At 43.6% G+C, this 22,693-nt stretch overlaps 1 protein-coding gene across 3 annotated transcripts in view; it reads right to left on the reverse strand.

Moving 5' to 3' along the window:
- SYTL3 (synaptotagmin like 3) overlaps positions 1 to 22,693 on the reverse strand; it is a 116,005-nt gene that overhangs the window by 7,978 nt on the left and 85,334 nt on the right. For all 3 annotated transcript variants that reach the window (XM_033935532.1, XM_033935533.1, XM_033935531.1), the window contains exons 10-11: positions 12,533 to 12,711; positions 9,417 to 9,519 (exon numbers count right to left, since the gene is read on the reverse strand). In XM_033935532.1, coding sequence (XP_033791423.1) covers positions 9,417 to 9,519; positions 12,533 to 12,711 — 282 coding nt within the window. The remainder of the gene's footprint in view (positions 1 to 9,416; positions 9,520 to 12,532; positions 12,712 to 22,693) is intronic.

Consider the following 22,693-nt stretch of genomic DNA (forward strand, 5'->3'; position numbering starts at 1 on the left):
TCTGCTCTCCATCTTTGCTCGTTGGGGCACTCCGCAGGTGGACCTCTTTGCAGCACCTCACAACCATCAGCTGCCCCAATTCTGTTCCAGACTCTTTTCTCCTCACCGTCTGGCACCAGATGCATTCCTACTCGACTGGAAGGATCGGTTCCTCTATGCCTTCCCTCCACTTCCTCTGATGTTGCGGACCTTGTCCAAACTCCGCAAGGACAACGCCACCATGATTCTCATCGCCCCTCGGTGGCCTCGTCAACACTGGTTCTCCCTCCTGCTTCAACTCAGCTCCAGGGAGCCCATCCCTCTTCCTGTGTTTCCTACTCTACTTACACAGCAGCATCAGTCTCTACTGCATCCCAATCTGTCTTCCCTCCACCTGACAGCTTGGTTTCTCTCGGGCTGACCTCTCCGGAGAATCTATCTCAACCGGTCCGCCTCATTTTGGACGCCTCCAGGAAACCGGCCACCCTCCAATGTTACCATCAGAAGTGGACCAGATTCTCCTCGTGGTGTCTCCGGCATCATCAAGAACCCACCTCTTTGGCGGTGGAAACTGTCTTGGAATATTTGCTCTCGCTGTCCAACGCTGGCCTCAAAACCACCTCCATCAGGGTCCACCTCAGTGCCATCACTGCGTTTCACGAGCCTATTCTCGGAAAACCCCTCACGGCTCATCCTCTGGTTTCCAGATTTATGAGAGGGCTCTTCAACATCAAACCGCCTCTCAAGCCTCCTCCTGTCGTCTGGGACCTAAATGTGGTTCTCTCAGCTCTCATGAAACCTCCGTTTGAGCCTCTTGCCACAACTTCACTCAGGCTTCTTACCTGGAAGGTGCTTTTCCTAATTGCCATCACCTCTGCCAGGAGGGTTAGCGAACTGCATGCACTGGTTGCCGACCCACCTTTCACTGTTTTCCACCATGACAAGGTTGTTCTGCGTACCCACCCTAAATTCCTTCCCAAGGTGGTCTCCGCTTTTCACCTCAACCAGTCCATTGTGCTACCCGTCTTCTTCCCTAAGCCTCACTCGCATCCTGGGGAACAGGCGTTGCACACGCTGGATTGTAAGCGTGCCCTTGCTTACTATCTTGATCGTACCAGAGCTCACCGAACAGCCCCTCAGCTCTTTTTGTCTTTCGATCCCAACCGTTTGGGTCGTCCTGTCTCCAAACGGACACTTTCCAATTGGCTTGCTGCCTGTATTGCTTTCTGCTACGCTCGGGCCGGTCTCTCACTGGAAGGAACTGTCACGGCCCACAGAGTCCGAGCTATGGCTGCTTCTGTAGCTTTCCTCCGCTCCACGCCCATCGAGGAAATCTGCAAGGCGGCCACTTGGTCCTCAGTTCACACGTTCACTACTCACTACTGTCTGGATGCGTTCTCCAGACGGGATGGACACTTCGGCCAATCTGTGTTACAAAATTTATTTTCCTAATGGCCAACCATCCCACCTCCCTCTTTGTTAGCTTGGAGGTCACCCATGTGTTAAGAATATGCTGCCTGCTTGTCCTGGGATAAAGCACAGTTACTTACCGTAACAGGTGTTATCCAGGGACAGCAGGCAGATATTCTTAAGTCCCACCCACCTCCCCGGGTTGGCTTCTTAGCTGGCTTATCCTAACTGGGGACCACGCACTCCTCCGTCGGGCGGGAAGGCACTCGCGCACGCGCGGTGCGGCCAACTAGAAACTTCTAGTTAAAAAGGTCCGTACCGAGGGCTCCGTCGGTGACGTCACCCATGTGTTAAGAATATCTGCCTGCTGTCCCTGGATAACACCTGTTACGGTAAGTAACTGTGCTTTTTAGGAAGGACAGAAGTGGCTGAAAAGGTGGAGGAGTAGCTCTCTGTGTGAGGAACAATATCCAAGCAACTGAATGCAGGGGGCCTGGGGAAAGGAAGAAGCAATATAGATAGCTTTGAAAAGATAAGATGGAACGTCTATCTACATGGGTGTTGTCTACAGACCTCCGATACAATAGGACCAACTTAATAAAGTTCTGGATGCAGATATCCAGAAGCTGGGAAAGAAAGGGGAGGTGCTTTTGCTGGGAAATTTCAACCTGCCGGCAGATGTGGATTAGCAAGTTCCATCTGCGGAATTGGAAAGAAGCAGAAAGATTGTGGATGCCTTACAAAATGCTCTCCTCAGGAAAATGGTGACAGAACCCACGAGGGAAGAAACGATGCTGGATCTGGTGCTCACAAATGAGGAAAGTTTCAAGTTTCAAGGATTTTATATACCGCCTATCAAGGTTATCTAAGCGGTTTTACCATCAGGTACTCAAGCATATCTAGCATATCTAGCATCAGAGCTGGTACCCACCTGGGTGGTAGTGATCATCAAATGGTTTGGTTTGATATAACAGCTAAAGTGGAGGGTGGCCACACAAAACTCAAAGTCCTGGGTGTCAAACATGTGGACATTAGTAAAATGATGGAGTACTTGAAGAAAGAGCTGATAGGATGGTAAGATATAAGATAAGTGGAAAAACAGTGGTCCAAGCTGAAAGGAGCAATAAAATTGGCCACCGCCCTTTGAGGAAAATAAACAAAAGTAAGAGAAAAAGGAAACTGATAAGGTTTTCCAAAGAAGTGACAGAGAAAATAAAGGCAAGAAAGTTGGTGTTTATAAAATACAAAAAAAATCAAGAAGAGGAGCACAGAAAAGAATACTGAATGAAAATGTAAAAAGCCAACAGACAGATTCGCTGGCAAAAGCACAAACGGAAGAGAAAATGGCTAGAAATGTAAAAAAGGGTGAGAAACATTTTTTTCAGGTATATTAGTGAAAGGAGGAAGGCAAAAAATGGAATTGAGACTGAAATAAGATCAGACTGCTATGTGGAGAATGAGGAACAAGCTAACTTACTAAACAAATACTTCTGCTCTGTGTTCACAGAAGAAAATCCTGGAGAAGAACCATGATTGGCTGGCAAAGTTACATGTGAGAATCAAGTGGATACTGCACCGTTTACACAAGAAAGTGTTTATGAACAACTTGAAAAACTGAAGGTGGACAAAGCCATGGGACTGGATGGCATCCATCCCAGGATATCGAGGGAACTCAGAGAGGTTCTGGTGGGACATGAGAAGAACGGATGTTGTCCCTCTTCAAAGTGGTCAACTACAGGCTGGTAAGCCTCACTTTGGCTATTGGAAAAATAATGGAAGTGTTGATGAAGGAAAGGATAGTGAACTTCCTAGAATCCAAGATCCAAGACAACATGGCTTTACTAAAGGTAAATCGTGCCAAATGAATCTGATTGAATTCTCTAACTGGGCAACCAGTGAACTGGATCGAAGTTGTGTGCTAGATGTAATTTACCTAGATTTACTTAGGTGGTAAATTGAATTTGCTCAGAAGAAGCAAAGGTGAGTAGTGGAGTGCTACAGGATCGGTGCTGGGGCCCAATTCTGTTCAATATATTTGTGAGCAACATGGCTGAAGGGTTAGAAAGTAAGGTTTACCTTTTTGAAGATGATGCCAAGATTTATAACAGAGTGGACACACTGGAGGGAGTGGAAAACATGAAAAAGGATCTGCAAAAGTTAGAATAATAGTCTAATGTTTGGCAACTAAAATTCAATGCAAAGAAGTGCAGATTGATGCACTTGGGGAACAATATGTGCTAGAGGTCAGAGGCTGATATGCACGAACGGGGAGAGGAACCTTGGGGTGATAGTGCCTGAGGATCTGAAGGCAATGAAACAGTGTGACAAGGCAGTGACTGTAGCCAAAAGGATGCTGGACTGCATAGAGAGAGATTGTCGCCACCACTATAGCCCAGGGCTGGGCTCTATAGCAAACCCAGTGGTTAACAAACAGTACACCAGCGTGTGACCCGGCATGGAGTCACCCTGCAGGACTGGATTCTCAGCAGTAATCAAAGTTAAAGCCAAGAAAAATAAAGTTCCAACAATGGTAGAAGTTGATAGAAATAGTTCTTTTACTCAATCCTTCATGTAGGTAAGTATTTCATTAAACTTTCACAACATTGGTCAGGATTTCACACAGCATTAAAGAAATATTGTCAAAATGGCAGGAAAAATAAAACAGTCAAAAAAATAAAGTCCAAAACTTTCTTTCACTCCTAAATAAGGTCCCAATTGCTCTTGAGACCACAGCTCTCCACAGAGCTAGCACTGCCTGCTCCAAAGCAGGAAATTCAGTAAATCAAAACTGCAGTTCAGGATAATATTACCCCAATTCACAGTCCTTAAGAAAAAATGAGGAAATCCTCTGGCAACATTTATGACTGCCAGGAAAGGAGAGTGTACAGGTTTTGTCAAAATACAGCCACAAAACTGGCTTTCAAAATCCCACCCAGAGTGAACACAAAACCTCTCCCCACACACTCCTAGCTTTCCCAAAACCAACATCAAAAAAAACACAGCAAACAAACAGTTCCCAAAAATTCAAACTCACTGTTTGTAGCTTGAGGCCAAGTCCACCTGCATAGGCTCAGGGTAATTAGCTTCACAACCTGCACAAGCTTCTTGACATTCCATAGGCTCTCCATTCAAGAGTGGCAAGTCTTCATCTTGTCCAGCCTCTGTCAGCTCCATAGGGTTGTTGCTCCTGTTTGGCCCAGGTGGATCTTTAGGGAGACAAGGCCTGAACTTCCTCCCTAACCGGCCTGCTGGTTTGAATGCCACTGCTGGCTTACATACCCTAGGGGTGTGGCCTGATCTGAGTGAGTCAGCAGAAGTCCAGGGGCCTCTTGAGCTCCCCCGGTGGTGCCTCGAATAAAGCTCACCTACTTCCTCCTCAGACGAATCCAGCTCCCTCTGGTGGTCAATGACATTATCTCCAGAAACATACCCCTGGGAGATCTTGGAATTTCCCTTCCGTGTTTTTATTTTTACATTTTTCCCTGGCTTAACTGGGACCTTGGCAGGCCCCGGGTCTGACTGGTCACAAGATGTAACCAACAGAAGAAAGGAGGTGTTGAGGCCCTTTACAGGTCATGGGTGAGACCCCATCTGGAGTACTGTGTTCAGTTTTAGAGGCAGTATCTGGCGAAGGAAGTAAAAAGACTTGAAGCGGTCCAGAAAAGAGAGACATGGGGCTTGTGCCAAAAGACATACAAGAAGAGACTGGAAGACCTGAATATTTATACTGTAGAGAAGAGGAGGGACAGGGGAGATATGATGTAGCCTTTTAAATATTTGAAAGGTATTAATATAAATCTTTTCCAGAGAAAGGAAACTGGTAAAACTAGAAGGCATGACTCAAGGTTGTGAGGTGGCAAATTTAGAAGTAATGTTAGGAAATTGTTTTTCACGGAGAGGGTGGTGGATGCCTGGAATGCCCTCCCGAGAGAGGTGGTGGAGATGAAAACTGTGATAGAATTTTAAAAAGCATGGGATGAACACAGAGGATCTCTAACTAGAAAATGAATGGTGTAAAGCAAACTAAGGCCAGTACTGGGCAATCTTGCATGGCTTGTGTCCCCTACATGATGATTTGGTTTAGGATGAGCAGGGGAGGATGGTTAGGATAGGCTGGAATGAGCTTCAATGGCAACTCCAGCAGTGGGAACCTAAAGGCAATACCGGGTGGACTTCTATGGTTTACTGCCCAGAAATATTAAAGAAAAAAAAGACAATTTAACAATGAATGTATAATGAGTGGACTACTGGACAGACTGGATGAACCGTTCAGGTCTTTATCTGCTGTTATTTACTATTTCAGTATTTTTCTAGACTACAGAGGAGAGAACAAAGACTGATTTTTGAGCTATATACCGTGGAACCAGAGGGCTTGAATACAACAGTAGAATGGAGATCATTTTTTAAATGAAGCTCCTTATTTGCAATTTTGAAGAGGCGGGTGGGTTTGGCAAAAACTTTTCTCTTGAACCTTTCTTTTCTTTTATTTTAAAAAAAAAAAAAGGTTTTTTTGCTTTTGACGCTTTCAGGTATGATCTCTTATTAAGGACTGGTTCTTTGATTTTCGGTGTGACGTTGGCACCAGATTTTGGAAATGCTGCGCCTTTCTCTCTCGCATTTGGTGCAGTAAGGTTCGATTGGAGGTGTCTTCTGACACAGCATATAGTGTAAAACAAGGGTTTGCATATCCTTTTGTTGGGGAAAATCTACACGGGCTCCCGATGCTTTGAGTTGGATTACAACCATTGGTTGAACTGAACCTGGAATTACTGCACAGAACAGCAATGCTTAAGCTAAGTTCTAAATTTGTGATACCAGTTTGAAAATGATGGTTTAAATGCCAGGATCCGTTTATTCATTTACAATATATATTTTCCTCCTAAGTACTTTCTAGTAATCTTTATGTTTGGTGGCTTCTCTATTCCTTTGAATAACGCCCGTTTTTTTGGCCAGAGATCTTTTCTTTCTTTACACGGGAATTTTTTCTCTCTGGTTTTGTTTCCAGAGCGGGCCTGTGATAGTAGTTGAAACTCTTTAAAGTGACTTCATGAGTTTGTTTCCGTGGGAATCTGAGGTCCATTTTGTAATACTGCTTATGTGCTGGATTGACCACCTGACACTAAAGGAAGACATTGTTTAACTATTTTGTTACTTGGCAGTATAGGTGTCTTTTTGCTCCATATACTGTATTTTTCGCTCTGTATGACGCACCTGACCATAAGACGCTCCTACATGTAGAGGAGGAAAAGCAAGAAAAAAAAATTCTGAACCAAATGGTGTACCCTGTCCCACCACCCTGCCCTGTACCCCCTCTGGTGGTCTAGTGGTAGGCCAGGACAGGATACAGTGCAGGTTTAGTGGTAGGCAGGTCTATTGATAGGCAGCCCCCCTGGGTACTTTTTTTAAATTCCGGTGGTCTAGCGCTGTACCTGCAGGAGCTTGCCACACTCCTGCTCCTTCCCTCACTGGAAAGCTGCCTCATCTCTTGCAGCAGAGCGGCGCACAAGGCAGGCATAAGCTTTTCACGCGAGAACTGACGGCGAGAACTGACGGCAGCCATTCAGGGAGCGGCGCGGGGCCAGGCAGGAGCATGAAAAGCTCATGCCTGCCTTGTGCACCGCTCTGCCGCAAGAGATGAAGAGACAGCCATCCAGCAAGGGATGGGGCAGGAGTACGGAAAGCTCCTGCCGATACAGCACTGGACCACCGAAAATTTTAAAAAGATACCGGGGGGTATTCGCTCCATAAGATGCACCTACATTTCCACCCATTTTTTTTTTTGGGGGGGGGGGGAAACAGTGCGTCTTAAGGAGCGAAAAATATGGTATTTTAATAATAGTATTTTTCTAGGAACATAGCATAGCACCAATAGAGCAGTTTCATCAGCACTGTAAATGTGTTCAGGCCAAGATTTCTATTAGATATCATCTTAGCAAATTTATCAATATAACTTTCAGCTGCCTCATAATCAGCAGAAGCTTTTTCACCACAGATTTTTTGATATTTAACATCATGGCGCTTCTTAAATTTCTGCAGCCAAGCTTCTGAATATTCACACTCACTGTCAATATTCAGTTCTTGATGGTATTTTTGGCTTGCTTCATTACCATCAAACCAGTCAATGGCATGTGTTCACGCCTTCTTTGCCAAATCCACTCTATCAGTACATGATCTAAATCTTCATTTTTTGCCCTATGCAATGTTTTTCTGTTTTTCATTAATTTATGGTCATTACTCTCACTGTAAAACTTCAATAACTTATTTTTCTTTTAGTCATATAGGGTTGTTGTTCCCACACCATATTCTTCAGTCAGCCGTTGTACATACACATCATGCTCAAGTTTCTTCAACTTTCTGTGCTACTGACAGAGATAAACGCTTGCTTTTTTGCTTCTCACTGCTCTGAGTAGAATCTGCAGCTTTTTGCCATTTTCTAGCCCTCCAACCTGAATTGCACAGAGAACAGGAAAAACACATGCACTTGCACTGGTTTCAGCATATGTTATGTTGGGGAAATTGACTACTTCCAGTTTGTGTCAAATTTCAGTTTTCTGCATTTCAGATAGAGGATCTGGAACCTGTACTACTACCATATATACTCAAATATAAGTCGAGACCCCCCTTTTCCCCCCATAAGGAGGAAAAATGGTTGACTCTAATATAAGTCGGGTGGCTTAATATTCAAGTGCCCTGCCCTTTCAGGCTCTACACCCAGCACCTTTCCCTCCCTCCCCTGTCAGGCATTGTACCCAGCACCCTTCCTTCCTTCCCTATCTCCCCTGTCAGACTCTGCACCCAGCACCCTTCCTTCCCTCTCTCCCTCCCTCCCCTGTCAGGCTCTGCAACCAGCAGCCTTCCTTCCCTCCCTCCTTCCCCTGTCAGGCATTGCACCCAGCACCCTTCCCTCCCTCCCCTGTCAGGCATTGTACCCAGCACCCTTCCTTCCTTCCCTATCTCCCCTGTCAGACTCTGCACCCAGCACCCTTCCTTCCCTCTCTCCCTCCCTCCCCTGTCAGGCTCTGCAACCAGCAGCCTTCCTTCCCTCCCTCCTTCCCCTGTCAGGCATTGCACCCAGCACCCTTCCCTCCCTCCCCTGTCAGGCATTGCACCCAGCCCCTCTTCCTTCCCTCCCTCCCCTGTCAAATTCTGCACCCAACACCCTTCCTTCCCTCCCCCATCAGACTCTGTATCCTCCCTCCCAGTCCTAGCCTCCTACCTCTACTGCAAATCGCCAGTGGAGATGCAGCGGGCAGGAGCGAACTTTCCAAGTTCCTGCCCCACTGTTAACTGGCTGCCGTGAGTGCTTCGGCTGCTGAGAAGCACGAGCAGGCACGCAATTTGCCGCTGCTGCTCAGTGCTGAGCGGCTTGCTTAATGGCTCCTGCAAATTCTTGCAAGAATTCACAGGAACCATTAAGGAAGCCGCTCAGCACTGAGCAGCAGCGCCAAATCGCGCACTTGCTCGTGCTTCTCAGCGGCCAAAGACACTCAAGGCAGCCAGTTAACAGTGGGGCAGGAACTTGGAAAGTTCGCTCCTGCCCGCTGCACCTCCACCGACGATCGACAATAGAGGTATGAAATGAAACTAGGACATGGAGGGCGGCAGGGTGCAGAGTCTTGCGGCGGCGGCAGCAGCTTGCAATAATTTTGGAAGGAGGTATATTGGCTCGAATATAAACTGGAAACCCCATTTTTGGGCCAATTTTTGGGCCCAAAAATCCCAGTTTATATTCGAGTATATATGGTAAGTCTTTATCCCCTCTTAGTATAACCAAACCATAAAACCCTGTGATTTTAGAACCTAATATGCTTGCATGGTGAATCCCACCTGTTGGTGTCACTGTTGCATGATGACTAGGATTCCCATCCTAACCCTTTTCTGTATTACCTCCCGTTTCTCACATGACAGTTACAAGGTTTAATACATATCATACATATTTAAGTTTGTGAATTCAGTCTTAAAGTTCCAGTAGCATAAACATAATTTTAGATAAAGTAGTTAGCAATGAAAACAAATTGGTTCTGTACCTTCAAGGTTTCAAGAAATGATGGATTCACTGTATTCTTTTTCACAGCTGTCTTAAGTTTACTCTGAGGAGATTTGTCAGGAAGCAAGTAAGTCTTTACATACCTAGTAATTAAAAAACCAGACCACAGCTTAATACTGTGAAAAGCATGAAGAACAAAGAAAAATTAATAATATCCAACTTCCATTTCCTGCTTCTTTGTACAGACCAAAATACTACCAAGATTACTGCACAGTTTGTAAGATTTCAGAATATAGAGACTGTAGAGTATAAAGTAGTAATAATAATAATAATAAAAACTTTATTTTTATATACCGCCATACCACAAACAGTTCTAAGCGGTTTACAAGGGAAGAGACTGTATACAGACAGCGACTTTACAGAGAACTTTTGAAATTACATCGGCATGCTAAGTTTAGTCAGGTTTATCTGGAACTGTTTGGAAGTACATCAGGTTGAAGTGGGGTCAGAGAAATTTGTCAAAGAGATAAGTTTTTATTGACTTTCTAAACGTTTGGTACAAAAGTGCATTTGAGATGAAGTTGGTTAAACATTTGCTCCATTTGCCTGCTTGGAATGATAGTGTTCTATCGAGGTATCTCTTGTAGGGTTAAAACACTTATGGTTAGAGGTGAATCTTCTTGACTAATTCCCCTTTCCACCATTCACCATGTAATCTTAAGTAAGCTATTTATCCTCTCTAAACTCATTCTTAAGAAGGGGGAAAGTTATCGTGCTACATTAGGGCTTTAAGGGAAGATTAGGTTCTTACCTCAATAATCTTTCTAGTACAAAAGCATGAGTCTTGAATCAGCAGGTTATTCTCCTTTACTTGTGAGTTTGTAGAAGGCATTTATCTACCTTTTTCTCTCAGCTCCACCTCCTGCATCTCTGGAATGTGCCCTTCTCTACAATTCTACTACTACTACTACTACTACTTATCACTTATAAAGCGTGGAAAAGCATATGCAGCGCTGTACATTTTGACATTTATATAGGGTCCCTTCTCAGAAGAGCTTACGATCTAACTTGGACAAACAGACATGACATATAGGGTTGGGTTTGCAGAACCCAAGGTGAGAGGAGTTAGGAGTCAAAAGCCTTTCAAAGCAGTTGACAATTCCTATAAGAGGAAAGATGAGGAACCAACCAGCCAATTCTGTTCTGATCAGCAACAAGTCAAAGGCAACAAATTACTGCCATTATAATTATAACTGAAAACAAGGTGGTAATGAGCAAGCCACGTACTGGAATGCAACCAGCACTAACACGTAACTGTCAAGTCTCTTGCTTTTCTCATTGGTATAAAAAGATAAATCAATACTCTTCAGCTCTGTCTGACAACAGATATCAACATCTGGAAATACATACATGTCTGAGACAGCAAGAAGGCTAATTTGAATCTAACAAGGCAGGCCTTCAAGACTCATATGCCTTTCTACTAGAAAGAAGATTATCGAGGTAAGAACCTAATCTTCCGTTCTAGTGTACAGTAAAAGGCGTAAGTCTTGAACCAGTGGGATTTACCAAAGTAGTCCCCTAAGTCTAGGGTGGGCAGATGAGCCTGCTGTGAACACTATGGACCCAAAAGTGTTGTCCTTTCATGCTGCCACGTCCACTCTGTAAAATTTTATGAAAGTATGAAGGGTAGACCACTTAGCCACCTTACAGATTTCCTCAGGTGACACTGCCCAGGACTCCGACCCATCTGTACACAACCCATCCGTAAGGAATCGTATGCTGTTTGCACAGGAAAGTCCTGTGGTTATATTTTTCAGGAATGAGATAAATCTACAGGTATTTATAAACTCTGTTGAAATCCTGATACTTACTATTTATTAATGTTTGTGTCAATACCTTATAACACTGACAGTAATTTGATGTTTTATGCATACTTGTATAAATTTAATGCATATTGTATTCCTTGTGTGATGGAAAACAAAATTACATACTTGGTAGTTGCAGCCAGGAAAGAGGAGGGGGACCTGGAAAGAGGAGGGATGTGCTAGTTGACCTAGGGGCCCACAAACTTGTGATCCATTTCTGTGCTATGCCTATTACTTTGCATGACAAAATAAGAGCTGCTCAGCACATACGTTAGAAAGGTAACATCATGACTAAGGGCTACATTCACAAAGCAAACCAATCGTGTGCAGATCAGTTTGTGAGCCCTTTGCGATCCGATTTCCCTCCAACCCGATTCACTAACCTGTGCATGCAAATGAGGGGAATTGGCATGCAAAGCAGGAAGGAAGCGATTCACTAAAATAAAAAAAGCAACACCGACTGGGCTGGACGATCCAAAGTAAGCAACTTCTGAGGACTAGTCGCTGAGGTCTTTTCCGATTGCCCTGCCTTCTGCTACCCTGCTTTTCTGCCCCGATCTGCTCTCTGCACCGAATCTCTCCTGCCGCCTGACTCAGCCCTGATCTCCTGCCCTTCCCCGCACTGCGAGCCCGTGGTTTTAACCTACGGGTTTAAAGCAGGCTGTTTAAAAAAGGCTTGCTATGGGCTCTCTGGGCTGTTTAAAAAAGTAAAAGTTCAAAAAAAAAAAGTTGCGGCTCTTAGATGCATGTGCAGACCATCTATAGACAGTCTGCGCATGCATCGGGATCACCCTTTAGCGATCCGTGCGGTGGGTGGGGGCATGTCAACAATCGTCCCCATTTGAATGCATGCCTTTTGTGAATTTGTCAGCCCGCATGCAATCGGGCACGGATCGGACACGGAATTGGGGGTTAGTGAATCTAGCCCTAAGATTCAAGTCTGAGAATGGCTGTTGTATCCAGAAAGTAACTTTCCCAATCATTTAACTTCAATTGCAGCCACATCTTGTTTTGCACAGCTTCCTATATACTGTGCAGTGTAGAGTTATGAATAGAACATATATCATCTGATATTCAAAGCAATTAACCAGGCAGGAGAGGCTCCTGCTCGATTAAATCACATACGACCACCTAAGTGATGATATTCAGTGGAATTTAACCTGACAGTTCCACTGAATATTACCATGGATTGCCCCTGCACTGTCTAGTTAGTGCTGAGGCAGACCTTGGGAGGAGCCGGGACTTACCAGTCCATGGCCATACTTTTTTATTGTTATTTTTGTAAACTTACGGATTGCACTTTTTCTTCTTTTCCTCCCCATAGGCCAGGTTTGTGCATGCTTTGATACAGATTTCTAAAGTGGAGGTCTTGAAGTTGTACATGATTGCAAGTTCTATTTCTCCAGTGACATTGGTCTTATCATAGTTGTCAGCCTCTGTGCATGTACTGTTGATGCTACATATACTGCCCTATGAAGAAGGGGAGAGGAAGAATAATAAACATTCTCTTGAATGCAAACTCCTTTCATATCAGAGACCACTAAAACTAACTGTAAACTTGTGTTCATTTTTCAGCCTATCACATTTATTTTTGACATTAAAATAAGCTACTATTACACTTCAGCTAAACTTTCAAATCTCCAAATAATATACAGTAGACTCTCAGTTAGCCAGCACTTGTGGGAAATGATAGATGATGGATAAATGAAGTTTCTTGCTTGAGGTTGCTTGAGAGTTACTATTAAAAATAGGCCTAACTAATACTATACCTCATACTATGCCATAAACTGTTCCAGACAAACTACCAGACATGTAGTAGGTAAAACATGGGTGTACTCAGGTGTGGTATGCCAAGTTTACACTTAAATTTCCACCAGAAATTGATTTTATTTTCATTTTTATTTAAAGTATTAAAGTATTTCTTTGATTCTTTTTTTTAATAGCTGCTTGAGTTCCGGTTAGCAGAGTCTACTGTAGTTTACCCCCTCCTTTACAAAGCAGCATTAGCGTTTTTAGTGCTGGCCACAGCGGTAACAGCTCAGACAGCTAGTGCGGCTTTGGAAAGGAGAGGGTTAATTACAGGATGAAATCTAGTTTCAAACATACTTCTGAAAGTCAGTTTGCAATAAAAAGGGTACCTTGCTATTTTCTCAGTTACAAATTAGGTGGTTATCTACTAACAGCTTGAGCTAACAGTATTAATGCACATTATTTGGGGTTCTTCCTAACAATCTTACTGGAGCATTTGAAGGCACTGAATTATTTGGCAGATAGAGAAAAATCAAATGTCAATACAATCCAAAAATTATAGGCAATAGACTTGGCTCACATTAGAAAATGTTTCACCAAACACTCCCTAGACAAGGTACTCTTTGGACAGGAAACCACCCTGGACTTTCCAGGTATTATTATTACCTGTACAACTGGACGCAAAAGAAAATGTAAGCCTTTTCTTGGGAAAAAAAACAAAACCTGCACATGAACTCCTATTGTCACCTCTTGTTAGGCAGCAGCTCTGAAGCAAATTTACTACTCTGAAAATCCTTCCTTCTGACTTCAGCTACAAAATCCACTTCTTTAGACACTTGAGAAAGTTCTACAAGACTACCTCATATATCTCATATATTCCTTGGTTTCACTGAAGAATTAACTTTCCTTCCATGGATAACCCAATTAATCCTCGAGGCTCCAACCTACCTTAGCTTTAGAAAACTACTCAAAACACACCTCTTCCAATGCCACGATACTTAAAGGTCCCCTCCCCAAAGAACCCCCAATCCCCCCTCCTTCTTTCCCCTCGCCCTACCCCCTTCCCCTCGCCCTTCCCCTTCCCCTCCCCCCTGACCCACCCGACCCTTTTCCCCAATGTCACCCTCTCCGCTGTCTGCATCCCTGCTCACACCCACACCCAACTCTATGCAATTCTGTTCAATTATTACTTAACTGCACACAACTATGTTTAATTAATGTAACGATGCATGTTCAATTATTACTTAACTGTACATAACTATGTTTAATTAATGTAACGATGCATGTAACTATATTCAATCAATGTAAATCTGTTCAACCAATTCTTAACCGCATGTAATCCTTGTTTAACTAATGTGAACCGCCTAGAACTCACTGGGTATGGCGGTATACAAGAATAAAGTTATTATTATTATTATTATTATTATTACTTATGATCCCTGAGCTTCTTAGTCTCTAAATCTTACCTTGGATCCACTTGAACCTATTTTACTTCTCTTGGATGTCTCACTGTACTCCTAGGATAAGACCCAGGAAGAAGATGGAAAAAAATAAGGAGGCTCATGATTTTGAGAGAAATATATTGCTTGACCAAACACTTCCCATTGGGGAGTACCTACTAGGAAACACAATTCATTCATTTCCTCTGACCTGCGCTAGTAACCACGATAGTGGTTATTAGCGCAGGGAGCTGCGCTGAATGCTCTGCGCTGTTCCCGATGGTCCATAGAGTTCCTTGCAGCGTGGAGCATTCAGCATGGCTCCCTGCGCTAATAACCACTATTGCGGTTTAGTAAAACATGGGGGGGGGGGTAAGTCAGATACTATTACTGTCTTATTTCATTAAAATAAATTCCATACATTTCTCAATTCTGACAGTACTAAAATCCAGTAAAGGAATCTCTCTTAACACATGCCCTTCTCTAGATTTTCTTGCTCTATATTCTAGGTCCTAAAAGGAAAGGATGTTGAATTTATATATTTATACATGTATTGAGTTTATATCTGTGTTTACAATCAATAAAGCTCTCTGTTTCCAAGGCTGACGTGTACAATCCCATTTCCCACTTGGTTCTTGTTCTGGTTTGCTTGATGGGGGGTTGTCTGACCTTGTTTTTGTGCTTTGCCTAGATTCTAGGTCACCATATCGTCCAGCCCTGATTCATAAAGGAATCAAAAATATAGCCATAGCAAATCTAAAAACACAGGAAACAAAAAAATTCGATCATGTCACCCCCTTACTAATTAAATCACACTGGCTTCCTATAACCCATAGAATTACGTTTAAAATTTTATTCCTGGTTTACAAAACTTTAACCTTTAATGAACCTCAATATATTGCTAAAATGATTATTCCACACAAAACTTTACGTTCTCTTAGATCTTCTTCTTCACAACTGCTCTCAGTCCCCTCATTAAAAGTCATAGGTACTAGGCGAAATGATATGTTTTCTGTAAAAGCCCCCTCATTGTGGAACTCCCTTCCAAATTTCATTAAAAACGAAACTGACCTCGTTGTTTTTAAGAAAATTTTAAAAACTTACCTATTTCAAGACGCGTTTGACATATGAAATTCCACCTTTTAGCACCTTTTAGGTCCAATATTCTTTCTAACCCCTTAGTACCTAATGTGTTTCCCCTTCGATGTCATTCTCTAACAAAGAACAAGATTGTAACTTTTCCCCTTCCTTCCCACCCCCCCTGTTCGTCTAATTTTGTCTGTCTTATGATTAACTATTGTAAATTAATTGTATTACCACACTCTGATGGTTTTTATTACTGTACATCGCTTAGATGTTATTATAAGCGATTCATCAAATAAAGGTCAAACTTGAAACTTGAAACTTGAAACTTGATATTTTTAAAAAATATATATCAAATACCAAGTCCTCAAATAATGCTCCTTATTCCTTCTTATCCTCCAAAGCCCACACAAAGGAGCATAACGAAGTTTGTAGCAGTCCTTCATTGGTGCAACAAAAAGGTTCTCAACCTCCAGAGCGAGTCACTTCTGGTACTGGGCTCAGCCTTAAAACCTGACATGCACCCAGTGAGGTCACCGGGGAGGCGGGGATAACACTGTTCAGGCTTGGGAGTCCCAGGGCAAATGGACCGCGGAGAAAAACATTGAGCAGGAAAAGCACTTAGGTGGTGAAAGTGCTGCTAGAATGTGGCCCTCAGGTCAGACAAATGTTCTCTCACTGGTGATGAGCCCAGTCTTAAATTCCGATGCACACCTAAGTAACATCATTGGGGAGGCAGGGTTAGCACTGTTCTGTGTTGAGAGACCCAAATCAGATGATCCGTGGACTGTGGAGAAAAGCGCTGAGCAGGAAAATGCTTAGATGGTGAAAGCACTGCCGGAATATGTCCCTCAGGTCAGACAAATTTTAGCATCCCTTGATGAATTCCTCCATAAATTGCTCATTTACTCTGAATTACAATATCTTCTCTTTGAGAATTTTCATGCAATCTATGCACCAAAGACTTACTTACTAGCAATTAAAACCAGATGTGAATGCATAAGTATTTGGATATATTGTATTACAAAGCACACTAGGATCCTGCTTGGATGAAAGGTACTATATCCTAAGTTTACAGACCTACATACGTAGTTTGAAACACATTTACTGAATAAATAGTGGCATGCCACAGAGATCTGTACTGGAACCTGTGCTATTTAACTTATTTATAAATCATCTTGAAATTGGAACGATGAAATGAGGTGATTAAATTTGCAGAAGATACTAAACTGTTCAAAGTTGTTAAAACGAATGCAGATTGTGAAAAAGCGCAGGCAGACCTTAGGAAACTGGAAGACTGGGCATCCAAATGGCAGATGAAAATTTAATATGGACAAATGTAAAGTGATGCACACTGGGAAGAATAACACAAATCATAGTTACCAGCTGCTAGGGTCCACCTTGGGGATTACCACCCAAGAAAAAGATCTGGGTGTCATTGTAGACAATATGATGAAATCTTCTGTACAATGTGTTGCAGCGGACAAAAAAGCAAACAAGATGCTAGGAATTATTTAAAAAAAAAAAAAAAAGGATGGTTAACAAGACTAATAATGTTATAATATCTCTGTATCCTTCCATGGTGCAACTTCACCTGGAGTATTGTGTTCAATTCTGGTCTCCTTATCTCAAGAAAGATATAGCAGAACTAGAAAATGTTCAAAGAAGAGCGACCAAGATGATAAAGAAGATGGGACTCTTCTCATATGAAAAAGAGACGGCTGAGGTCTACAAAATCTTGAGTGGTGTAGAATGTGTACAAGTGGATCAATTTATTTTTTTTTACAAGACTAGGGGACACTCGATCAAGTGACAGGAAAATAATTTTAAAACCATTGCCAGAGGTTGTGGTAAGAGCAGTTAATGTAGCTGGTTTTAAGAAAGGTTTGGACAATTTCCTGGAGGAAAAATCCATAGTCCATTATTGAGACAGACATGGGGAAGGCTATTCTTATGTTCTTATGTAATCTACCATGCTAAGTACTGTAGTTTGCAGTGTGTATCGGTGAATTTATCTTATCCAGATAGCACAATGTATTTTCTCACATAATTTATGTCTTACAAAGAACAGTGAAGAAAACACAACAAGCATTTACCTCACTTAGCTGTCACTTTTTATGGAACACTTGTAGCTTATGTACTTTTGTTCTATTTTTAATTACAGGGGCAGAGCAGATGGTGACCCAATGTCTTAGTGCAAACTGACACAGCCATTAATATAACATGCATCAGAGCAGATTCCTCATTATCACAATGCTGACAACTCACTTTAACAGGGCTAGTATTCCACCTGGATACAGTATAAAGAACTGAGACTGCACAAATATTTACACATACAAGGGATCCCATTAAACTCTCTGAGGCACAAACATAGGAGATGTAGGCTAATGGCAGAAACTGCAGGCTCAAAACCATTCAAAGGAATTATTTAGGCTTTCAGTTGGCTGTTTATTATTCGCTGCTGTGTCATTTAATAGGAAACATATTCAACAAAGAAGCAGCCACATAGTGCATGAATGGAAGTTCAAATTTGATGGCGATTCCCCAGGAAAATATATCCTTTTTTACCTGGCAGACTCAGGGAAAATTCAGTGCTGATCTCTATTCCTGCTTTCAACCCTAACAACTCTGCCATTCTCTGCTAAAGCTGCCAAGTTTCACCTCAACTCATCACACTCATCTTCTCCCCGACTCCCTCTCGATGAAACTACTGCTAAGCTCAGCTTACCCCTTCCACAACTGTTAATACCGAGCCTTAATATTTTCCTCCTGCCTATGCTGACACCATTATTCTCTTTCGATTTCACTCAAGGGATTCAATGTCCCTACCAATGTCAACTCAGCTCCCAAGGAGAGCAAGGACTTTGCCCCAACTGTGAGATTAATGAAATGTAAAATTCTCTGCTTATGAATAAATTCATAACAGTGCAATAGCATTCACATATATGCACATGGAAAATTAGGTTTTCACCTTCAATAATCTTCTTTCTGTTAGTACCTGTAGAATTCAGTACGCTAGATGTTCAATCCCAACCCGCAATCTGAGAGTTATAGAAAGCCACACACTTTTCTGAGTACATGCTCCTCCCCCTTACAGACAGAGTTAGATTCAGTTTAGTCTCAAAGCAAGCAACATACCTGAACAACTCCATGACAAGGGGGTACAAGGGAAATTCCCCAGAAACATAATTTCTGTACAGGTCTGCTCTGCAAAACATGAAAACAAGTAATATACAGGCCCAATGGCAACACAGAAAAAACATTGATGAACAATGTAAAACTAACCTGCTGCATGCAATGAGCACCCACAAGAAACAGCTTTCGGTAACTTGCATACTCACAAAAAGGTGAAAAATTCCCACAGTATCCGTCAACTGGCTAGAAGGCCTCTGCCTACAAGGAGAATAACCCGAGGCAAAAAGCAGGCGATTCAGAACAACTGCAAGTTACAGAGAGGGTAGGCTGTACTGAATCCTACAGGTACTAACAGAAAGAAGATTATCGAAGGTGAAAACCTAATCTTCTGTTCTATTACGTACCTTTCGGATTCAGTATGCTAGGTGACGTACCAAAGCAATGGCAGGGTCTAGGGAGGGATAGAAGAGCCTGCCTGCAATCCCAATGTCCCCCCAAAAATGTTATCCAAGCGAACTGCCCCATGCATCCAGAAAAACTGGGTAAAAGTAGGAAAATAGGACCAAAGAACCACCCAGCAAAGTAACTGGGAGGAAGCGCGCGAGACTTCACCCATGAAACAGCAACACTGCTAGCAAAGTGGACGTCAAGGAAACTGTCGGCTGCTAGCTATGGGAGACAGTGGTCACAGAAATGGCCCAAGAAAACCAACAGGCGATAGAGATCTGAGATGCCAGCCTACCCCGCCAAGGTGGAGTAGATAGGTCAAAGATGATCAGACAACTGAAAATCAGGCACCCACTGCAAATAGTGGAACAAAACACTCTTGATGCCCAATGTACAGAAGAGCTATGCCATCCTCACAGAGCCTGAGGAATGAAGCACAGGCAAACAAACTCCGTAGGTGAGAGGGGAAGTTGAAACTACTCACTGTAGAAAGGAAGGTACAGTATGGAGAACTACTCCTGTGTCCTAAATACAGAGAAAAAGTTCCCAATACGAAAGATCTTGAATCTCCAAAATACGACATGCTGAAACTATGGTGACCAGAAAGACAATCTGAAACGTCAGACTCAGAAGAGTAGCATCCTTCAGTGGCTCCAATGGGGCTTTCCCAAGGCAATGAAGAACAATGTTATGATTCCACGAAGGGAAAGGATGCCACAAGGAAGGCCGCAAATGAAGCGCCCCTCTCATAAATCTGGTCGCCTCTGGATGAGCAGTAAGCAAACTAGAGTCACTATGTGCACTTTTAAGCATGAAAGGCCTGCAACCTGAACATTAAGGGAGGTCACTGCTAAACCCTTCTCTAGTCCCGCCGGAAGAAAAGCTAGGACCACCGAAATGGGAGCCCTCTCAGGCTCCACCTGGTCCTTAGCACACCACTGTTGAAAAGCCTTCCAGGCTTTGGCATAAGAAACCATAGTAGAGGGGGGGGGGTCCCCCGACTGCCAAAGTGTCACAATGACATCTTAATAACCCCACTACATCAAGGTTGGTCACCAGATCCAGACTGGGAAAGTAGTGATGAAAAGGGAGTTGGAGCCTCCTGAATATGGACAAGATCTGCATAGTACGGACGATGAGGCCAGTCCGTAGAAACTACAATCACAAGGTCAGGATGCATCGCCATCTGGTGGATGACCCGACCACCCAAAGGCCAAGGAGGAAACACATAAAGGAGCTCGTGAACCATCCAAGGCTGAACCAAGGCATCCAGCCCTAATCCTCTGCACTCCATTCTGAGACTGAAGAAGCACCTGACCTTCGTGTTCTCTGCTGAAGTCATCAAACCAAGTTGGGACTGCTCACAACGCTGCACAAGCAGATGGAAAGCTGACCACAAGAGTGACCATGCTCCTGGGTCTAGGACTGGACGACTAAGGAAGATTGCCTATACATTGTCGATTCCGGCCACATGGGCTGCCGATAGGGACAGAAGATGTGATTCCGCTCAGCGAAACAGCTTGGGAGCTTTGGGGCCCATGGGAGTGTTTCCTGTGTCCCCTTGACCATTTCCTTTCCAAAATCACGGACCCAGGCCAGCTCCCCAGTCCTGAGGGACCTGAAAGAGGTAAAGCCCAAAGCTCCCACTCCCTCGCCCAGTATGCTATGGCATGCAGTAAACAGTCATGGATCCGGCACAACCAAGGTACACATCTGACAGATTAGGGGCTGGGAAGTCCATCCCAAATGATTTTCAATCCAATCGAGGGGTTTTGAGGCAGAAATAAAACTTTTAAAAAAAGATCGTTTAAAATTCAAAATGACCACTGCCAGCGCATTTGCGCCACAAATAAAATCTGAAAATAAAAAATAGCAATTTGGAGTCTGAGGAGGTGGGGGACCAGAACCCTACCCTCAGAAACTGTGAAAAACATGTTTTAAAGCATTTACCAGGCCATCCCCAAAGTTCCCATAGGAAATACTGGAGGGTTTATTCATAGTTTCAGCAGTGCCATCCTGTCAGTACTTTTACAGCAGCTGATTGGAGGAAAAGGATTTTCTGCCTCAGAAACAATTCCAAATGACCAGACTTTGGACTGCCAGTCGGCCAGACACTGACTGTAACCTCTGCCCCCCACGGATCCTCTCCCCACAATTGGGGGCAGGAAACGCAGCCTGCGCCCTGAAACCCAGGGGTTTTTGCTCCGCACGCATACAGCCTGCGCTTAAAACCCATGACAACCAGGCAAGCAAACTCGCAGGGAAAGGGATCCCGAGTCTAGTAAGGGTGGTACAAAGCAGGCTGGCTCCATAGATCCACCAGAGTGTCTCTGTGAAGCAGCAGTCCAGTACCGCAGGACTGCATCCTTCCCTCCAACAGGGGACCACTTGGAAGGGTCAAGGCACTGAAGCCACCGAGAAAGTGAACTTTAAGCAAAAGAACAAGAAAAAAAGCAGAGCAACTGCAAGAGACTTCTGCACTGGTTGCTTGCAGAAATTGTAACCGGATATGTTTGATAGCTCTCAGGCTAAGGGGGTGGAGCATGTGCTCAGAAAAGTGTTGGATTTCTACAACTCCTGGATTGCGGATTGGGATTGAACACCTAGCATATGGAATCTGGAAGAGATGTAACAGAAAGCAAGTTAAATAGGGGAATGGGCAACGAGATGGCAGATGAAGTTCAACGTTGAGAAGTGTAAAGTACTGCACGTGGGAAGCAGAAACCCGAGGTACAACTATACGATGGGAGGGATGTTATTGAATGAGAGTACCCAAGAAAGGGACTTGGGGGTAATGGTGGACATGACAATGAAGCCGACGGCACAGTGCGCAGTGGCCGCTAAGAGAGCGAATAGAATGCTAGGTATAATCAAGAAGGGTATTACAACCAGAACGAAAGAAGTTATCCTGCCGTTATATCGGGCGATGGTGCGTCCGCATCTGGAGTACTGCATTCAATATTGGTCGCCATACCTTAAGAAGGATATGGCATTACTCGAGAGGGTTCAGAGGAGAGCGACACGTCTGATAAAAGGGATGGAAATCTTTCATACGCTGAGAGATTGGAGAAACTGGGTTTCTTTTCCCTGGAGAAGAGGAGACTTAGAGGGGATATGATAGAGACTTACAAGATCATGAAGGGCATAGAGAGAGTAGAGAGGGACAGATTCTTCAAACTTTCAAAAAATAAAACAACAAGAGGGCATTCGGAAAAGTTGAAAGGGGACTGATTCAAAACAAATGCTAGGAAGTTCTTCTTTACCCAACGTTGACACCTGGAATGCGCTTTCAGAGGAAGTAATAGGGCAGAGTACGGTACTGGGGTTTAAGAAAGGATTGGTCAATTTCCTGCTGGAAAAGGGGATAGAAGGGTATAGATAGAGAATTATTGCACAGGTCCTGGACCTGTTGGGCCGCCGCGTGAGCGGGCTGCTGGGCACGATGGACCTCAGGTCTGACCCAGTGGAGGCATTGCTTATGTTCTTATGCTCTGGAATGAGGGTGCATAGGGTAAAGGTGAGAAAGGATAGACTCAGGAGTAACCTGAGGATATATTTCTTCATGGAAAGGGTGGTATAATCATAGAATGGCTTCCCAA

This window comes from Geotrypetes seraphini, chromosome 3 (genome assembly GCF_902459505.1).
Source record: "Geotrypetes seraphini chromosome 3, aGeoSer1.1, whole genome shotgun sequence".
Lineage (NCBI taxonomy): Eukaryota > Metazoa > Chordata > Amphibia > Gymnophiona > Dermophiidae > Geotrypetes > Geotrypetes seraphini.